At 41.7% G+C, this 21354-nt stretch overlaps 1 protein-coding gene across 1 annotated transcript in view; it reads right to left on the reverse strand.

Moving 5' to 3' along the window:
- Positions 1 to 20680, reverse strand: part of TFAP2D (transcription factor AP-2 delta) — a gene marked incomplete at both ends in the record, with an annotated part of 42268 nt that extends 21588 nt beyond the window's left edge. Inside the window, 3 exons of the mRNA XM_081314336.1 lie at positions 15852 to 15912; positions 19128 to 19625; positions 20642 to 20680. Of these exons, the coding sequence (XP_081170462.1) occupies positions 15852 to 15912; positions 19128 to 19625; positions 20642 to 20680 (598 nt within the window). The remainder of the gene's footprint in view (positions 1 to 15851; positions 15913 to 19127; positions 19626 to 20641) is intronic.
- Between the last annotated feature and the right edge of the window lie 674 nt (positions 20681 to 21354).

Consider the following 21354-nt stretch of genomic DNA (forward strand, 5'->3'; position numbering starts at 1 on the left):
TGATCCAATGCTTCTAAAAAAGATTCCAAGCCCATCTGCTTTTACTGATATTAGCATCTTCTAACATGTAAAATATGCTTTATTGCATCTATATAATGTCTTTTTTTATATCAGGAAAAAGGCAAAAATCCAGTTTCTGTTATCAATCTCCTTCCCCAGCAGAGTCATCTGGCTGTTTCAGTCCATCTGTTCTGTTAATATATATTTCAGAAACATAAGGAAATGGTAAGATATTATTTATTCCCCACACTCTATGTTGTTGTTGTTAGTTGTGAAGTCGTGTCTGACCCATCGCAACCCCATGGACAATGTTCCTCCAGGCCTTCCTGTCCTCTACCATCTTCTGGAGTCCATTTAGGCTCACGCCTACTCCTTCAGTGACTCCATCCAGCCACCTCATTCTCTGTCGTCCCCTTCTTCTCTTGCCCTCAATCTTTCCCAGCATTAGGCTCTTCTCCAGTGAGTCCTTCCTTCTCATTAGGTGGCCAAAGTATTTGAGTTTCAACTTCAGGATCTGGCCTTCTAAAGAGCAGTCAGGGTTGATCTCCTCTAGGACTGACCGGTTTGATTGCCTTGCAGTCCAAGGGAGTCTTCTCCAGCACCATGAAGGGGACACTCTGTGTAAAACAACCTAAACTAAACCTTCTCTCATTCACACATTTTCAATTCAGGTAGTTCCTGACCTATGACCAATCACTTAGCAACTGTTCAAAGTTATGACAGATCCCCGAAAAGCCACTTATGACCCGATTTTGAAGTTATGACAGTCATACTGCCAGAGTCACATGATTGCATTTTGGATGCTTGACCTCTGGTTCATCTTTACAGCCATGTGCAGTATCCTAAGATCATGTGGCCATGGGGTTTTTTTGTTTTTTTTTATTTCTGGCATTTACATTTGGTTTCTGGCAAAAGAAAAAAACCCATCCCTTAGATAAAATGGATTTGCTTGATCACTGTGGCAGTCACTTAACTGCCACAAAAATGTCATAAAAATTGGGCCTGATCACATGTTGACTCATTTAATGACCCCAACAACTTACAGCCATAATTCAGAGCTCAATTACATTCACATGTTGAGGACTACATGTAACTCGGTGAAGAGCAAAAATCTGCTCTGCACAGCTTGGCTGAGCTGATACACTCCCATACACAGTCAAGCAGAATTCTGCTCAGCAGTTGCCAGGCTGACTTCAGAACCAGCAGCCTTAGAACTGGCAGTGAAGATATTGTAGTGATGGACAGGTTCTGCCTTTTAGGATCAACTATCAATTATTTTTATTATTTTATACAGAGCTTTCTCACTGATTTATTGATGACAGCATTTTAACTTCTGGAAGACAGCAATTCTCTAATTGTTCTTTTCATACAAAGAAGGCATTCAATTGTTGCACCACAATAGGCTAATATCATAGGAATGGGGAAATTGTGGCCTCCAGATGTTGCTAAACCACAAATCCCAATACTCCTCATGTTTTTGGCCATGTTGGGTGGAACTGTTTTAACATTTCTTTTTTATGTGAGTTTCCACTGAAAAATTGTATGGACATTACTTGAGGTCAAATAATGGCCAAATCTGGGAGGACTCCCTGGTCCTTAATATATAGGTCTCACTGAATGATAGGGTTACGACCTCAAACAGATGTAATAGTCAGTGTGAAGGACCTTAAGGAACAGACTCCCAAGCACATACAGTCTTTTTTTAGGGGAAGGGATCCTGTTCTCTGTGTTATACTTGCCCATGACAAAGAGATGGGACTTGTTTGTTCACGAATGTCCTTTCCAAATGTTGACAAATTTCAGGTGTTCCTGATATCCTTTGATATTGGCCTTCCCTAACCTAATTCTCGCTTTCCACGTAAGTGTTTGTTTTTATCGTGTTTAGTCTATAGCTGTGTAATTTCTACTTACTTTTACCTTGTTTTACTCTAGAATCACTTCGTGGTCATTGTAAGTGTCCCAGGAATTTCTATAATGAGAAGCACCATAAGAAAACTTCTTATATACTTCCAAGAATCACTTAAACAAACACACGGAATGATCAAAAAGATATTTCCTAGAATGGAACACATCTTGCATTACATGATAAATAAAAACAATGATTTCTAAAATCCAATTTTCTTAATAAACATAAGAATTTACAAAGAGATGCAAATGTTAGATCCAGACTAAGTTAGTTGAAATTATATCCCAGTATAACCAAGTTTGACTTTAAAACAGTGTAAATGCAATAAATATGTCTTGCTAATGTGTGTTTGATTCATCTGCAATAGAAATTGGCATTTCAAGGAAAACCAGACTTGCTTGACAGTGAGATGGGTGGCATATAAATTTAATAAATAAAGGATAAATGAATGAATGAATAAATAAATATTTAACTATTATATTGTGCACATGTTGACGTTAACCTACTTACTGGATTTCATTCAGTCAAAAAGTATTTAATGAGCTTAAAGACACAATATAGTTCACAATACAATTTATTTGTATACTTGCATGCAAGTAGAATATCACCTGCAGCATGGTTCTTTATATTGCAATGTCGAAGACAAACTAAGTCAGATTTTACAGACAAGATAGAAATGGATCGATTAAATAATTAATATTCCTTTGCTGTAGTCCAGCCTTTTTTGTACAATGTGTGCTGAATTAATAATTGTACCATTTATGAACAACATTTTGTTCCAAACTTTTTCACTGAAAGCTTCAGCATTTGGTAAAACGCAATCCGTTGTGCAAATTACTACGACAAAAATTTAAAACACAACTGGCTCATAAAGTGGTATCGTTTGAAATGGTACAAGAAGCGAAGATTAAAAAGAAAAATAAAGGGTTGAAATCCCCAAAGGTGTACTTGGTACACTTTCAGAATTTAGTGGACTTATGGACTGCCTTTTTGGACCACCCACTCACATGACCTATTCTGCACCTCTCTCTTTCTCTCTCACTCTTTCCCCCCCCCCCCGGCCCCCAGCTGTATGATCCAGACCTCTGAAAGCCCCTTTGGCTTCTAAAGGCAGTCCCCTTATGGAATGTCTACTACTATTTGACAAGCTCAAGGCCAAATCTGCCTTGGGCCTGAAGAAGCGGCTGTGCATTTCCTTGGATCTCAGCCAGCGAGAACAAAGACACATCTTGGAAATAAAGGGAAATCTTATCGGTTTAGGCAATTTGCCAGTTAACTTGGTAAACTGAAATCTGAAGTTTGGACAGACTCGAACACTGGGCACTATCTAACAAAATGAAATTCAATGGTGAAAAAAGTAAGGTACTACATTTGGGCAGGAAAAATCAGATGCATAGGTATAGTATAGGTGGTACCTTGCTCAATAGTAGTAACTGTGAGAGGGATCTCAGAGTCTTAGTAGACAATCACTTCAATATGAGCCAGCAGTGTGCTGCAGCTGCCAAAAAAGCCAACACAGTGCTAGGCTGCATTAACAGAGGGACAGAATCAAGATCAAGTGAAGTACTAATACCACTTTACAATGCTTTGGTAAGGCCACACCTGGAATACTGCATCCAGTTTTGGTCACCACGATGTAAAAAAGATGTCGAAACTCTAGAAAGGGTACAGAGAAGAGCAACCAAGATGATTAGGGGGCTGGAGGCTAAAACATATAGGGAATGGTTGCTGGAATTGGGTATGTGTAGTTTAATGAAGAGAAGGGTGAGGGGTGACATGATAGCAGTGTTCCAATATCTCAGGGGCTGCCACAAAGAAGAGGGAGCCAAGCTATTCTCCAAAGCACCTGAAAGCAGGACAAGAAGCAACGGATGGAAACTAGTCAAGGAGAGAAGCAACCTAGAACTAAGGAGAAACTTCCTGACAGTTAGAACAATTAACCAGTGGAACAACCTGCCTCCAGAAGTGGTGAATGCTCCAACACTGGAGGTTTTTAAGAAGAGACTGGACAGCCATTTGCCTGAAATGGTATAGGGTTTCCTGCCTGAGCAGGGGGTTGGACTAGATGACCTCCAAGGTCCCTTCCAACTTTATATTATTATTATTATTATTATTAAGCAGCCTTTTTGGTTTCTGGTACCATGCAGTTGTTACCAGAGTACCAGCTGAGGGGCCCGGAGTAACCAGAGTAGCAACTGAAGGGCCCAGCCATTGAAGGAAGGGAAAAAATGCCTCTGGAAGGAAAAAAACAAGCAGTTCTGGAGCACGCCCACCTTAATGGACTCAGAATATTGCTGTTTCCTTTCGTGTATGGTGGAGTCCCAGTTCTCAGTTTGTCTTTTTTTTCATTTTCCTGAACCACACATTCTGATTTGACTACCAATATGTTCCATGTCAAGTTACAGAAGATTTTGACATTAACCCGTTTTGCAATTATGAGCAGAGATGCTTCCAAGTGCAGTTCTAGCCCTGCAAAATTGGCAGTGCACCATTTCCTGGTCTTTTTTTTCCCCTTAAGAAAAATTGAAGATGGTAGAACAAAAACACAACTCCCCCAGGTGAACTTGTTATTTTTTTTGGTCCTATTTTGCCATCTGACTAAGCACAGTGAGTAAATTTTATACTGTTTTGAAATACTGTAACAATGCCCAATCTACTTACAACAACTGGCAATGAGTGGAAAATAATAACTTACATCATAATCTTACTAGCTCCAGCTGTCTGCAAAACAACTCTAATTCAGCTCTAGCCTTCTTCTTTAGGCTTTCTTTAGCCATATTCAGTTCCACATCTTAAAGTATCAGCTGCTGTAAAGAATACCTACTGTTCAGTCTAAGGGGATTTACTTATGTCACCCAAATAAAATATGATTTCTTTTATATTTTGTATATTCAAAAATGGAAAGATCAATTGTATTGGTACGTTTGCATCTGTCAAGCCCATTTTGCATATCTGGCCCCTGGCTTGAACTCCAGCTGTATTTTTTTTTCTGCCACATTTTTCCTTTCGGCATTTTTAATGTTTTTATTAGAAATTTTCAACATAACACAATATACAAAATAAACCAGAACAAAGATAGAAAATAAGAAATAGACAGACAAGGAAGAAACTGAAAAAAGAAAGAAAAAAACATTCAGTTGTGTCTTCCATCCAATGGAATAATTGTCACCATAAACTTTTCCCCAAACTCTTGGTCTCCTTCTAGATTTTAATTGTGACAAAGACAATTAATTGCAATCAATACCATTTGGAAATTCAAAAGGTTATAGCTATTTTCTAAATTTTACATTTGTCTAATAAAAATATTTTGGATTTTTTTTCCTAATGATGAATGCATCTGCTTTTGTTTGTTATGTTGCAATACATTTGTTCTTTCATTCCCTATCCTTAAATAGCCAAACTCAACTGAAACACATTTTCTAAATCCCCACTGATGTCTCTTATTCACATGAGTTTCATTTCATTCAATTGAGTGATATCTTTATCATAACGGACTAAAATATCACCAAATAGTACTTTTGAATTCCCTTAGAAGCCTTCATCAAACTAGAATATGCTAAAAAAGCAGTGGAGGAAGAAAAAAATAAAACTAAATTTACACATATTTAATCAAATGTTGTAGCCCTACATTCCCAAGAAGAATTGTGAAGTGTTGGAGGGAAGGAGACGGAAAAAGGAATGGGACATACAGTTTTATTATTCTCTAAATTACAGTGATATTTACTTCTTATAGTATTTTTAAATACAGTAAATAATCGGTGCTTAATGATGCTAATATATATATATATACAGTGGCATTAGTTTAACAAGCATAAAGACTTTTCTATAAAGATATTCCTATGGGGATCTTTTTTTTACAGCAGCTTAATTGTTTTCCTTCCTCCCTAATTCACACAGGTGTTCCTTGTCACAGTTTTGATATGCTCACTCCATTAGGCAGCTTCTTCACTTTCACTTCTTGGCCTTGCCTTCAGTCTACAGAGAAGAATGAAAAAAGAAACAAGAATTCTTTCTTTCTTGAGTTTCTTAGAATTCCAGGACTTTCGTCCAGCTGCCCTCAACGACGTCTGATCTCTCCTTTCCAAATGCTGCAGTTCACTCTGTGGAACACTTTCTGATCCTGCCTGATTGTGCGGTAGGCTCAGCTACAGATTCCTCCCCCAGGAGAGACTGGATTCACACAGCACCTCTGCCACACACACCTCTTCCATTACCTAACACTTCTGCCCAGTGGTGGGATTCAAATATGTGAACAACTGGTTCTCTTTGTGGATGCCGCTTCCGGAAGTCCATTCTGGGCCTGGGCAACAAAAAATTAGCTACCGGTTCTGCCAAACTGGTGCGAACCAGCTGAATCCCACCACTGCTTCTGCCCTTTCACATATTTTCATCAAAAGTCCATTACATCTGCTCTCAGGTGTCTGAATTAAGCAGAAAGCTTCTAAGCAACTAGGTGACAGAAGCATCTTTCCCTTTGAGACCATATTACATCGTCTCCTGTCCATAGGGGCAGCTCACCCTTCCAAGACGGAATCAATCCCTGCTGGATGCTGTTTGGTACCAATGATGGAGAGGCAGTGTCCAGTCCCTGATCCAGTCCTCTGCTATCCAGTGTTACCTTGTGCTTTTGGGAAAACACATCCAGTTGGTAGATATGTAGAGAGGAGCAGTAAAGAAAAAGATAACTTCTTCATGCAAAGCCAGTTACTACTTTTGGTTAGTGCACTAGTTTAAAAAAGGGAGTCAGTTTGGTGTAGTGGTTAAGACAACAGGCTGGAAACCAGGAGTCCATGAGTTCTAATCCCACCTGAGGCACAAAACCAGCTGAGTGATCTTGCGTGCTTTCTCATCCCTAAGAAAAAGGCAGTGGCAAACCATTTCTCAGAAAACTACAGGCAGTGGCCAGGGATTAACGCTGACTCTGAAGACACATATTCACATTAGTTTAAATGATAAATCAAAGTTAAATTACATAGTATCACCTTGGTGATTACATTCATTTAATTTATTTCATTTAAAAGATTTGTAAGGCCACCCATTTAAAAGCACAGTCCTGGGCAGCCGTACAAATCTAATAAATAAATGTTATCAAGGAACTCTTAAAATAAATTACTATAATTAAAGTTATTCCAAAGAAAAGTATATTTAAGAGAGCAATACATTTTAAAGAATTAGAAAAGTGTTTTAAAATATTCTATAATGAATCAATTGGGTGAATTAAAATGTGATATTAAGGCTGCAAATTTATTTTTGTTTGTTTGGGAATTGTCCTCAATCAGTGCTGTTAGGAGGTTTTTTTTCAGCGTACATTTTCTGGTGGTTAGATAATAGCATTACAAACAATAAAAAGGATGAATGAGGAAAAGGTTGTGCCAGAAATCTGTACAAGTAACATTGTTGTTTTTTACATTCACCATTGTGTGTGCCAGATTTTCTTTTATGCCAATATACATGCCCAGAAGCATATAAACACACTTACGAAACTTTATTGATCGCTGACACAGCAGCGTCACTTTCTCCCTAGGTCTAGCTGGCCCTTGAGATTTTCTCTAGCTTTAGCCAAGGTCTCTTCTTATAAAGGCTGCCAAGAAATGGAAAGGCGCCATTCAATGCCAGATCACCTTGACCAGGCACCAAGATGCATCCAGCATTGCTCAAAAAAAGATGCTTCCGATGCCATGTTCCAAACTTTTGTCCCAGTTTTCAAGATTTGCAGGAGCAAAAAGGGGTCTGCTCTCACTTTGATATCTTCCTTGGATCCAGGGGGACAGATAGAGAGCAGAAAGAAAAAGGGCATTGTGGTTATCAGGGTAATAACAAAACAGTTCAATGAAGACTGAGATCATTCTTTTTTGGGGGGTGGGGGTGGGGTGGATGAAGTCTAACTCCCCTCAGTCTCAGCCAACTGTGGCAATACTGAGGGATATTGGAAACTCAACATTCAACAATGTCAAATTCAACCGATGTCTGGAAGGTCACAAATCCTCATCTCTATTCTAAATAAAAAGGATTGACCTCTTGATTTTTCCTTATAGGGGAAAACTCATGCTCTGATCAGTAAAAATGGTCTCCTTCTGACTCTTTCTTTGCCTGTGATATCCCTATTCCTTTTTTTTTTGAGTAAAGATCACCTTAAATGGACTTAGCCTGTGGGGTGTAATATCATATATCCCTTCCAGCTATATACTGGCAAACAGGAATAAAATACTGTCTGGAACAGCCTTGATATGATCCTTTTGTGATGGCACGGAGGTTCTTTTTATGCTGTGACCTGCTGGTACACATCATGCATAGTTGAATGCCATGAATATTATTTCTTGCAGTGCTTCATCAATATGCACACGTGCAATGAAAATGCATACTAAGATAAAGATATGTGGGAACTGAAGGACTTGGAACCTGTTAAAAATTGTGGAACACTCTTTTGAATAAGCAAAAGCTTTCTCAAATACAAGTGGCACTCCATCTAATTCTAAACCTTTACATCTGATGGGGGGGGGGAGAGAATGAGAATTTTGGAAGCATGCTTCTTCAGCATGATATGTAAATCTGGGTTTGATATACAAATTTATATACATGCAAGTATTTGCTGCCACTTAACCTGATCTACAGAGGGGCATCAAACCTAGCTGCACTTTGGATCAGAATAACAGTGCATAGACTTGAACCTTAATGTTGTAATATTTCTGTTTCAAAGCGAATCCTACCTGCTTCAAATTAGGTCGAATGTGTTATCGATTATTTCATAACTTGCCTCTTGATAAAGTTTGTAACACCGCCATTTGAAAGGCAGCCCTTCTGTTAATTAAATTTTACTGACTTCTAAGACTTTATTGGGCAATATTTAGAGAAGTTCAATCCTATGGAAATCAATCACTCTTAAAATTACAGTTTTCTGTACTTTTGGGTGGAAGTAGAGAGCATGATGAATTCCCTGAATGTCTTTTTTATGTATTTTATTTTACTGATTATAACAGAAATTTAATTGGATGTTTTCTCTGAATTCCTCCCAAACAACAGAATATACTGTGGATCACAAGCATCCAGCTTACTTCCCATTCTTTCTCTTTAGCTATACGCACATCCTATAGATGTACACAGAAAGACATTTATCCATTCAGTTCGGCTTACAATCCTCCAAAGGTGGATTTGCATGCATAACGCTGATTCAGAGCTGAGAACTCTGGCATCCTTGGGCTGGAAAGTGAAAGAAATCTCTCCAAATGCTGTTTGCCAAGGGATCCAATGAATTTAAAGCCCCTGCCGCCTCTGCCCCAAGGCTCACGTGACCCACCAAGCCTCCTCTGATCCGCCAGCCCAACCACGTTGGAAAACCCAGCATCGGCATCGTGGCTGGCCTCCCGCTCCCTTCCCCCGAAGAGCCAGTCAGTCCCTGCACGCTCTTCCAGATCCCAATATAGTTCATCCACCAGAGTGGCTAACGTGGTTCTCATCTCATGCCAGGGCCTGGACTTAGATCTAGTTGGAAGAGGTCTGGATCATCCATTTAATCCAGACCCCTCTGTCCTTGCGGTCTCGTTACTTTCTCTACAACCACCCCTTAAATAGAAAAAGAAAAAGATGGCCAGGCTGAGTGATGGCATCTTGGGAATGGCATCTTGTGGGATACATCATGAAATCTGAGGATTCCAATTAAACCACACATTAATGAACCCTGCAATACAAAGTATAAATTTTAAACTCTTTTAAAAAGAATGTTAATTGTGAAAGATGATGGTGTACAAATACGGTAAATAAATAACTAAATGTGGCATGATTACTTACTATGTTATTAAGCTACAGTGTTCTCCTCTAAAGTCTAACATGACACATAAAAGCACACCACAAAGAATTTGCTAAGACAATAGTCCAAGGAGTTCTTAATTCAATTTTTTCTGCCTTGCTGTGAGTTCATTTGAAATCTGCTCGACTGGAGCTATTAATTAACCTAGCGCGTCGGGCTTTTTCATGGGACGCAGATTAATAGCTTCTTGAAAAAAGAGGCAGCCGCGCCAAGGACAATACAGTAAAGGCAAATTATACGTATTATGGGATTATCAGGATGCGGGCAGCCAAGAGTTGAAGAGAGGGGAGGGAATTGGGGCGACGGGCACAAAGGCTGCCGTTGAAGCGTGGCGCTAGCGGGGCCGGGGTCGTTGTTTTCTCCTGCCCTGACGCCGAGCTCCAAGTCGTAACTAAGCCTTCCGGGCAGCGGCAGCAGCAAACGCGCGAGGTGGAAGGCGATCGGCCTTGCGCCCTGGATCCTAAGGCGAGAGGGGGAAAGGGCTCAGGGCCCTGCCACTAAAGGTGACGGAGGGTTTCTTGGTGGAAGTCCAGCCACGCATCGGAGCTGTTCCCCGCGCGGTTTTTAGATTAACTGCTGAGCATAGCGCTAAACTGGGAGGCGAGGAAACAGAAAGAAGAAGAGAAAGCGTCCAACCCAAAGAGAGAGACGTTCATTAGAGCGGGACATTGAGAAGCGTCTGGAGAATAAAAGGGCTCCGAAATCTGGGAAAGAAACAAAAGCACAAAGCCATAGAGGCGGCAGACGGCGCGTTGGTGTACCTGCGCGAGTTGAGCCTGCCAGCCTTACTGGCGAGAAACAGGGCCTAGGATCACTTCGATCCTCACATCGGCTGCCCTCCTTTTTCCAGCCCTGATATGGAGGAAAAACTGCGCCCAAATGTCTTGTTAAGTTTCGGTGAAAACCAACCAACCGCTTCCCTTCCCAGCCCGGCTTGCGTCCTTTTCTTAACCCTCTCTTCCACACGCGGCTGGGTGGAGGAGAAGTGGAGATGTTCCTAATGCGGCATGTGCATCGTCGCGCTACGTCCTCCCATCAGAATGAATGTAGAAGCAAAACATGTTGGTAAAATGCTGGGTCTGAGATACTGCCCTCTGGAGCTTTAGTCCCACCTCAAGCTGAAAAACTCATCTTAATTCCCTTTCCTCTCCCCCTCTTCCACCCTCTTCCCGACACCCCGAATAACCATTAGGCTTAGTTTTCATAATTAAGTGCCTCAAATTAAAATTGCAGATGAAAAGGTATACAATCAAAACCGAATAGCTTGCGCCTTAAGTAAACACAACAAAGGCAGGAACGTAGGGTTGTCCACAGAGGTGATTTATTGGGTAGGCTGCTTTTTGGTGACTAATGCTCAGCCTTTTTATACGACTTTTTTTTTAAAAAAAGATGTTTTTAATCAAATAAGATCTGACTATGTTTCTAGCTCCACATTAATACCTCAGCTTTTTCATGTCAGTCACCTCTAAGCGATTTGACAAACTCAAGATCTCTTAAAACGGGAAGAGTTCAGATCATATTAATTTCTCCAAAATGTTTTGATTCAAAGTAGTTTGTATTTCACGTTGCCAAGGGCAATCGGGAAAGAGACAGTGTGGATAGCCCGGGTCCCCTTTTTCTTTTTATGGCCCAGAGGCGATAGCAGTATTTAAGCTGCTGAAATTAGCCTGGGGCAGGGAAAGATAGACGATCACAAAGTGAAACAAGAGGCAGGTTTTTTTTTCCTCTCTCTCTCTCTTTTGGGTAGGGAAGGGGGGAGATTGCCATTTCACAAAACGACACAGGAGGGTTAAGTATCCCCTCTCCTCCCACCCCACCCCACCCCACCCCCTTCCTTTTTCTTCATTTTTTTCTTTTTCTCTTTCTTCTTTCTTTCTCTTTCTTTCTTTCTTTCTTTCTTTCTTTCTTTCTTTCTTTCTTTCTTTCTCTTTCTTTCTTTCTTTCTTTCTCTCTTTCTCTTTTTCTTTCTTTCTTCTATATTTAGGAAGTTGCCCATTTCTAGAATGGCTCCACAGAAGAAGTAGGCGAAAGGAAAAAGGGAAAATAGATAGACAGACACATACGCATAGGCATGCACACACAAACTTCAGCCCTAGATTTGTAATTAGAGGATTTTTTAAAAATGAGAGAAGAGAAGAGAAGAAAAGAGAAGAGAAGAGAAGAGAAGAGAAGAGAAGGAATGGCTGGAGAGAGAGAGAGAGAGAGAGAGAGAGAGAGAGAGAGAGAGAGAGAGAGAGAGAGATCTTTCTTTCACCCCTCCTCTGTGATTAAAAATCTCAGACATCTTCTGTAAATAGGAAATTCGTATCTTTGCAAGTGATTCCTTTTGAAACAACCGATCTGAATATTCAACTTTTAAGGCAAAGCTGTGCCAGTCTGTATGTACAACATTAATATGATCTCTGCAGAATTTGGGTCCTCAGAAAGATTAGCATATCAAAGCTTGATGCCTGAGGCTAGAGAAGCTATCGATACGCCCACAGCAGGTAAAGTAAAGATTATTGGTTGCGATGGTGCAAGGAGCGGAGCTCCAGGCGAAATCCTGAACGTCATTAACTGGAAGTGATAGCGGTGGGAGCTGGGCCATCTAATCAGTGGCTACTGTTGGCGCTGGCTGGTAATTAGCAGGCCAACACTGAAGCCCTGCCGTCCCAATCGCCCCTCCCCCCACCGCAATCTTCAAAAGGAAAAGGCCCTCCTCTCCCGACTCTCATGAAAGCAACAAACTGACCAAGGCAAAAAAAACAAAAAACAACAACCAGGAATTACCCGCCGGGACCAGCCAAGTCAAAGGAAGAGATGGGCAGGAGGCAACTTCTTGGGTGGGATGGAGGTGCTGGGGAGCAGGAAAGCAGGTTTCCAAGAACACAGGAAAATCCTGTGTGCAGCAGCCCAGAGCCAAGATAAATCCGGGGTTAAAATGGTCCTATCTATCTATCTATCTATCTATCTATCTATCTATCTATCTATCTATCTATCTATCTATCTATCTATCTATCTATCTATCTATCTATCGTATCCCACCATTTTATTTCGCATGAATAGCTTAGGCTTCACTCTTGTCAGTTCCCCCATCTGTTTAATAATTATTCGTTTCTAAAGCCAAGTCTCTGTATTATTCTCTCCTTCCACCCCTCCCCCCTCAAACTGGGAATTCAAATTACTTGTTTTCCTTAAATCAAACAAGTTTTTCTCTCCCCCTCTTTTCCTCTTGTTGGTTTCTAAGTGAAACCGTTGTCTTCTTTTCTTTCTTTCCTACCCCGTGTGTGCCTTCTAAACGTAGAGTGCCTCCCTTCTTTGAAATTACCCTAACCTATCTTAACAGAGAGTTCAAACTGTAAGGTAGCCCCCTACCTATATGTTTTAAAGTGTTAGTGGATAGTTCCATACTGAAAATTTCACAGCCAGTCTAAATGTTATGATTATTTCTATCATGTTTTTGAAAGGTATGCAGTATGTCTTATGCACTTTAAGCACACATTTAAAACATACAGCGCTGTCTTCCCTCGGAAGGCAGATGGATGGCTCGTGGAACCAGAGCGTGAGCTTTTAAGATTAGTCAAGAAACAGCTTTTCATTTTCAGACAGGATTTCTTTATTATCATTCTTTGCATCACTGAATAATTCAGCTACATTTTAAAAAGAAGAGGAAGTAGGGAGGGAAAGAAAGAGTGAGTAGAGTTCTTTCTTTCCTGCAATCAGTAGCGCCAGTAATTACCAGGAAAGAGTTTAAAGAAATTGCATTGGTACTAACTATCTGAAGGACTAGTGAAAAATCTCCTTCAGATGGGAGATTAGCGTGCAGTCAAGCACTACAAATGCGTTGAAGGAAAGACAATTTCTTTCTCTTTTGGCAGTAATGGTCTAGCCCAAAAGACAAAAGCATTTGTTTATCTCTGATATGTTGAGTACCTAGGAATTCAACCTCCCTTCCTCCCTCCTACAGCGGGAAATAGTTATTTCACTGAGAACGAAGAAGTCATTTTTAATTATTTCAAGTGGCTTATGGCAGATAAATGACCCTTTATTTCATATCTAAACTGCAACTAACCCTTGGGAAAAAGTATTTTATTTATTCTGATAAAATTATTTGTGGATCTCCAAACACAAAAACAAAAAACTTGTATGCAGAGGAAGAAGGGGTCAAAAGACAGAAGGAAGGGATTTACAATTGAGATTATGGTTTAGAATGGATGGCTCCATTGGCCTATAGTTAGGGAAATACAACAGGCAAGCCATAACATATTTAGAAATAAGCCTTCCAGATCCCCACTGTTCAAAGGTCTAAAAGCGAAAGACCTATAAAACCTCGACCTTGAGGGCGTAGTTACAAAAGCAATCATCAAAGAATGTCTCGTCAAGGCGCTGTCCATTTCAGCACCAAAAAGCTATCCCGATCGTCTTTCCCAATTAATGCATTTTTAGAATGCTCGAAGTTTGGTTTTAAAAGAGATTTCACTGCCAGTCCCAGCTTCTGCTTGTTTTAGTCCTAGCAGTTCGAAAGCACGTAAAAATGCAAGTAGAAAAATAGGGACCACTACGGTGGGAAGGTAACAGCGTTCTGTGCGCCTTTGGCGTCCAGTCATGCCAGCCACATGACCACAGAGATGTCCTCGGACAAGCGCTGGCTCTTCGGCTTTGAAACGGAGATGAGCACCGGCCCCTAGAGTCGGAAACGACTAGCACGCATGTGTGGGGGAACCTTTACCTTTACCTTTAATTCATATTACCTTTATGAGCAATCATGATTTCACAGATCTAAACCTAGACTTTAAGGTGAATATCCCTCTTGTTCATTGTGGCCCACTCTTCCTAGAAATGAAATTCAATCCACTAATTTCTTCCACAATGACAATGAACTGAATTCATAACATATATAGTACAAAAGCAAATCTGAAATTCACTTATCTGTATACATGAGCCAAGTGGACGACACCCGTAAAGCAACATAGGTATTTCTTTACATTTACTTTCAGTTTAGTCTATTCATTAACTTATAATTGGCCTTATTTGTTTTACTTGAAGTTATAACCAATTTCATGAGCATACATTCCAGCTGAGTCAATGAACATACCTACTACAAACTCAGCCACTGTACCATTATTCTGTTTGCTATCAGGGATTGGATCAGGAGTAATTAAAAGCCTAACATAAACCTGGCATAAATTCCAACCTCCAACCCAACAATTAAAGGTTGTCTCTCCCCATTTCTAGTTGTGAATTCCAGACCTTGTGGAGTGGATTAGTGGGAGAAGGAGATCACCTCAATCTCTACAATTTATGGAAGTTAAAAGCCCTATTTTCCTTCAAATATATTTCACATCACGGTAAGGTTGAAACAGGTGCTGCTCTGATATTTTCCTTCTCCTTCATTCTAAACCTTCTGACAAAGTAACTCTTATGTCTGTTTAAAAAATGGTGACATAAGAACGTGAACTGACACCTCCTATTCAAACAAATATATCTCCAGACACTTAAATCACAATGATAGGAATATAGAATTTGGAGTGCAGAAACTCCCCATTCTGTGTCTGTTGCTGCACCTTTCCTGCACCTGCCAGTATTTTCATTTGCAAACGCTGCCTTCGATTTTAAATAGAATTGATTGAATTGCTAACAGTCATCGCGTTCCTTCCCCTGGCTTTCTCTTTCCTGGTGCAAATTGTTCCAGCCACAAGCATGACTGGAAGGCAACAAGACACTTACCAAAACAGTGAAACGGAGCCAGCAGGTGAAAAAAAGATCCACACAACACCGCCCATTAAGTCGTCAAGAGAGCAGGTCTTTCTTTCATTCTTGAACCTTCCACTTCAATATGGCCATGTCCGAATTCAAAAGCCCTCCAAGCAATACAGATCATTTAAACCTGCTTTTCCCCTCCTCAGTATGATTTCTGAGGTTTCTTACAAGATTCCACTGATGGAGAGCAAAGAGGGGGGGAGAGAGTGTTACAGGAATACAAAAGACAGACAAGGTCCCCAAATGCTTTTTAAAACTAAATTTTGCACACCTGGCTTGTCCCACACAAAGCTGGCCCCACGTTTCAGGCTATAGGCAAACGACTTGGGTTGGTTTTTTTTTTTTAAGTGGGAGGTGAAGAGGAGATATATGTATAAATATATATTTTTAAAAAGTGCTTACCTCTCCTTATCACCCCACCTTGTCCATTCAGTACTAGCCCACACTGGGCCTCCACCGAACCCTTGAATAAAGAAGAGAAAAAATCAGATTGAAAAATCCAGGTAGGTAAAATGCGTAGCTGCAAGGCTGAAACGGTTGGGATTTTAGCAGAAGCTGCAGTCTTTGCAATGGATACAATAACTCTCCTTTGGAATTGTGAGACGGGGAAGGAGAGACCTTAGAAAAGCTTGTGCTCAAAACAAATAAGCCCTGTCTTTTCTCCTTCTTCTTTTCTGTTCTCTAATATGACAGTTCTTTGACGGAGTGATTGATTGGCAGGCAGACAAAGAGGAAGCGAGTAGCATGGACACAGACAGAACTTGCCAAAGGGATATTTGGCAGATGAAAAAAAAAATAAAAAATAAAAATGAAAGTGATTCTCTGCCTATTTGTGCCTATAAAATATGCAGGGCCTCTGGAAATGCAGCATCTCTGTGTCACAAAATTGCCAACCGTGAATCAAATTAGAAAAAGACCCTGGACAGATCTGAGAATGGAGTTCAATTGGAGGGGTGTACCCATATAAAAATGGATCCTTCTAAACAATATAGTTCTAGTCTTAAACTGAACAGGAAAATGACCAAGACAAATTAGGTACTGCCCATAGAAGTACATAAAGTGAGCAGAACTGCCTGTCTTAAAATGCAAGAAAAAACTCTGAATTTTATTTTTAAAGACCCTTTCCTTATGTGTGTGTATTGTGCGTACCTACATGCTCTGTCCAACAACATCTCCCAATTCCTTTTAGTACAGCAAATTTCAAGAAAGACACATACTTTCCTCCACAAACAAATCAGGTTTTAATTACGGAATAAGCTTTTAAAAGCGTTTCACCTACGCAGCAGTCTGTGATGAATTAAGTTCATGTGGAGGAAGAGTTGGTACATAATAATCATATCCCAAACTCCCCCCCAAAAACCCTTTTACAAAAACCACCTTTATGGTCCTTCACCCCCACCCCCACCCCTTTTTCACCCTCTTGATGCTGGCCTGAAAAATCCCTCCTTTCCCAAGGCCTCTTTTGAGTTTAAATGTTCTGCCTTAAAGTGATTATGAAATCAATATGGACAAAACTGGGCGACTGAGCATAAATTAAAGCAATGATGGGAAAAGGTGTGACAGTTTCTTTTGTTGCCCATGGAAAATCTTTTTAGGGGACTGAAAGATGTCCACTGTGGTTCCAAGAATCCTTGCATCTGTTAGGCTGACTTAAACAGCCTTCCAAACTATTGGACTTTCACTTAACATTCTGAGCAGGGGAAAGTATATTTACATTTGTTGCATTAGAAATGAGACATATGTTGATGAGGAAAGTGGAAAAGAAGGGGGAGGAGAGACTGAAAGACTTGAGAGTAACACTCTTATTTGAGCCCTTTCACTTTGGATCTTTATGACTTTGGGTCATAAATCTGATTATTTGCTCCTATAAAACCTGGAAGAGAAATGAACAAAGCATCAATAAGGCAGAGCTACATAGATAAGTTACAGTAGTCCCCTCTCTCTTTTTGTACTTCTGTTCCTGATTTGCAACTAAGGAAGTAGCCATGATGGCATGGTCCAAACAAACCAGCATTTCTGTATCCTGATTAGAATGTTGGCCAGGCTGCAAGTACAATTGAAGAATCAGAGAAACGTTTTGTTGAGCTGAGCTTTTTAACAATCTTGCATAGATCAACTACCCAATGAGCACACACACACACACACAGAGAGAGAGAGAGAGAGAGAGAGAGAGAGAGAGAGAGAGAGAGAGAGAGAGAGAGAGAGAGAGAGAGAGAGAGAGAGAGAGAGAAGCATACCTATTTAAAAGGGGAGAAGATTGATCTTATTTTCTCCTTTCTTAGCTAGAAATAATAAACAAATTAAAAAATGGAAACGGTTCTTCCAAATGAATCTGCTTTTCTCCTGCCTGGAGAGGGAAAAGGGAGGGTCGAAGGGGGAAGACGTTGTTTGGTCGGATGACATTGCACAAGTGACCAGTTGAATGGCACTAAGTCGAAAATTGGATAAACTATGGTGCTTTCTCGCACAGGATTTACGCATTGTGGGTTTCCTTGCAAACGACGCTAATCCCTTCTTTTGAAAAAAAAATACAAGGCTTTGTGCTTGGCATAGAAAAAAATGTACAGCTAAAAAAATCAGCAGCAGACGTGGTTATAAAAAAAGGGGAGTAAATAGGTCTTAGTGAAGCTACACAGTGAATGGCAGATTTGGAGAAGGAGGAACATAAGGGAAGCTCTTGTTGAAAACGGAACGGGGGTGGGTGGGAAGGGGGCAACAGACGCGTAGAAAATTATTGGGTGAGTTTCAGCGCAGAAAGTCAGGTTTTAAGGAGTCTATGGCCCCTGAGGATTTTATCCTTGTGGAGATTCCGCCGTGTATGAGTGTGAGAGGCTTTCATTTAGTTAGCTTATTAACCCGTCCTTTTTCACTTTCGGCTTAAAAATTCTTTTCTGTTTTTCACTGAAAATAGAATCACTTTTTAACATCTTTGGAAGGGATAATTTAATAGAAAACTATTATAATTTATATAGTTTGAGGGAAGAAAGAGTGATAAGAAAAGCGGGAGATTAAATAATCACGGTGTCAAGCGCGCTAACCAGAATCCACTTTATCAGTTTGTAGCTGGGAAAATAGTTCTCTCTCTCTCTCTCTCTCTCTCTGAATTCCGAAATAATATTTCGGAAAAATATGTTTGTATAAGCAAACATAAACAGCTATATGCTTCGAAGTAGGCAGAGCTGAGAGGTAAGCCGAAATGTAGGGAGGTCTTTTATTGTTTACATTTCTAAGACGCCCATAGAAACAAATTCAAATTCCCGCCGATGTTAAGACCAGGAAAAGATTAAGTAAAAGAAACTGGCTGGACTCGGAGTTCAGATATAGTCACACCCTGGCATTTCAGAGCTACTGCTAGCTACACTTCTGGTCTTGTCCGGTAATCTTTGGCCGTTTCTTCATTTTGGGACTTAATAGGAAGTCTACCTTTCTGTGTTTAACTTTCCCTTTGGAGGAGGGCGGATTTTTTCCCCCGGTCGCGACGCGTCCTGCCTGGCCCTTAAGCTGGGTCCCCTGTCCTCGTAGGACGGGGCTGCGGACGAGGGAAGCGCTAGTCTGTCTGGGCAGGGCAGGGCAGGGCTGGAAGATCCTGATCCAGAGCACGAGAGGCAAGGCGTCAGGAAGAGGAAGTAGAGAAGGATCGGGGCGATTCCGCGCGCCCAGGCAGCGCATGCCATTTACCTGCAAATCGTCCGCTCCCGTGGCCGCCAGCCCAAGGCCTGGTCCCGGCAGGAGCCTTTGATCTGGATGCATCCCATATTGGGTGCCATGGCTCATAAGAGAGAGGTCGTGTCGGCGGTAGGCGTCTAAACACCCAAGTTCGCGCCTCTGCTCGTCCAAGCAGGAGGATTTGAGCGCCCGGGCGTTGTGCAAATTGATGAAGTCGGCGGGTTCTCCATGGTGGATCTGCTGATAGTATTGCTGCGAGTGGTGGAGTGAATTCAAGGAGTAGGCGTCGGGGTTAACCGCCGGGTGGCTGTGTTGGAACTCGTAGTGGAAGGACTGGTGGTGTAGGGGAGTGTATTGGTGGTTGGCGGAGAAATAGGGGCTGGCGAACTCAGTGCCCGTGGTGGAATAGGTGAGCGGCGACGAGGAAGAGTAGGCGACGGTGGAGTTGGCCACAGACTCCAAGCATCCCAGCTGCATCAAACGGTAACTGTTTGATCCATCGTGACGTATCTGAAAAAGCAGAATGGAAAAGGTAACCCAGGGTCGGCAGGCCGGGCATGGGGAAAAAAGCGGGGCGGCCCGAAGTACCCCGTCCTGTCTAAGACTCTCCCCGGCTCCAGCCCGGTTTCCTTAGCCTTGGCCCTCACCTATACAGTACCTTGGGTTGATGCCAGGCAGCTCTGAGCTACACTTTGCTTTGGTTTCTTTTTTAAAGGAGGGAGACAAAATTAAAGCGTGTGTGTGTGTGTGTGTGTGTGTTTGGGGGGGAGGGGGGGGAGGAGAGTAAAAACCTGCGCCTGAAAGCAAGACTCAACACCGCCTGGCCAAAAAGTCGCGCTTTCCCCGCGTTCGCCGTGGTTGCTTTGGCGAAATCGCCCAACGCAAAAGCCGCTCCGTTTCTCCCCCCCCCCGCCCCCAGTCTCAGGCGCAGACCGGCGCCTTTTCGGGCTAAAGACGCAGCCCCCCTACTTTGGAGGTTGCACTGCTCTGTAGCGAGGCTCTCGAAATGGCTTCACCCCTTCTGGTTAAAAAAGATCTCCGTCCCGTCCCGTCCCGTAACAAGCCCATACCCAAACTTCCCCTTCCGACAATCCGAAGGGGAGTTGTGGGTTGCTGGGCTCCCAGGTCCCCAGCTGTCTCTCGGACCCCTTTTTTCCAGCGTTGCCAACATTTCAGCACATTCTCGCGCCGCTCAGTCTGTTTTGGTCCGGGCAACCGTTTGAATGCGGCAGTGGTTTGCCCCTTTGCCTGTTCCCTGCGACAGATGTCTTAACGAATTTTCGCTCTTTCCTTCCCCAAGTTCTTTCTGAAGCCGGATTATAATTAAATGTAACGGTCCAATGTGGATTAACACACACACACACACACACAAAAGAAAGCGTGCGCGAGAGAAAGAGCAGAAAAACTCAGCTGCACACACGCGCACACATAGAGGCTCATTCGAACACACACACGCATAAGCATACACGCGCACACACACACACTCACACGCGCACACACCCGCGCGCCCACACAACACAAAATACCTCCGCATCGTGGACGAGTCCTGGAAAGGTAGTTGACATTTTGCGTTCTTCGAACGAGGCGTAAAATTAAATTCCTTTTCCAAATTTAAAAGGAAAGAAAAGAACCAAAGCCACCATCAAACCAAGTATAATTTCTTTTTTTAAAAAAAAATTAGAAAAATTGCCGTCGTCTCCCGTTTCCCCCAAACGTGGAAAAAATAGAGACACGTTTATATATATATATATTCTGTCTAAATGCAAAAGTGTTCGCCAATCTGCTTGTCGAGATCGCCAGCCCTTTTTCCGCCATACAAGCCTTTTAAAAAACCTGTAGGAACAATTTTCCCCTCTGCACAAAAGCGGCTCCCCGGATCAGATTTTGTACTTGCTGGGTATTTCTTTGGCTGATGTCGTAGGTCCCTTGGTAATATAGAAGTTTTGAAAATTAAGCATCAGCAGTGAGAACTGGGAGGACAATAGATAGAGCAGCTTCATCCCTGGAGACAAGGAATAAATATTGTATCTTCGCCTAATAAGGAACTGGAGGTTCTTTCAACGTTTTTATACATTTTTCCCTTCGCTCTTTCAGAACGCTTTTTTCTCACCCGTACTTAGGCTAACGTGGGATCCCCACCTTCAGCACTTCCATACCGACCTTTTAAAATTCATATGGTTGGAAAGATCTGGATCTATTACATAAAACAATATAGATGAATTTAAGCTAAACGGTCCTT

The sequence above is a fragment of the Vipera berus genome (assembly GCF_964194415.1).
Source record: "Vipera berus genome assembly, chromosome: 1".
Taxonomy (NCBI): domain Eukaryota; kingdom Metazoa; phylum Chordata; class Lepidosauria; order Squamata; family Viperidae; genus Vipera; species Vipera berus.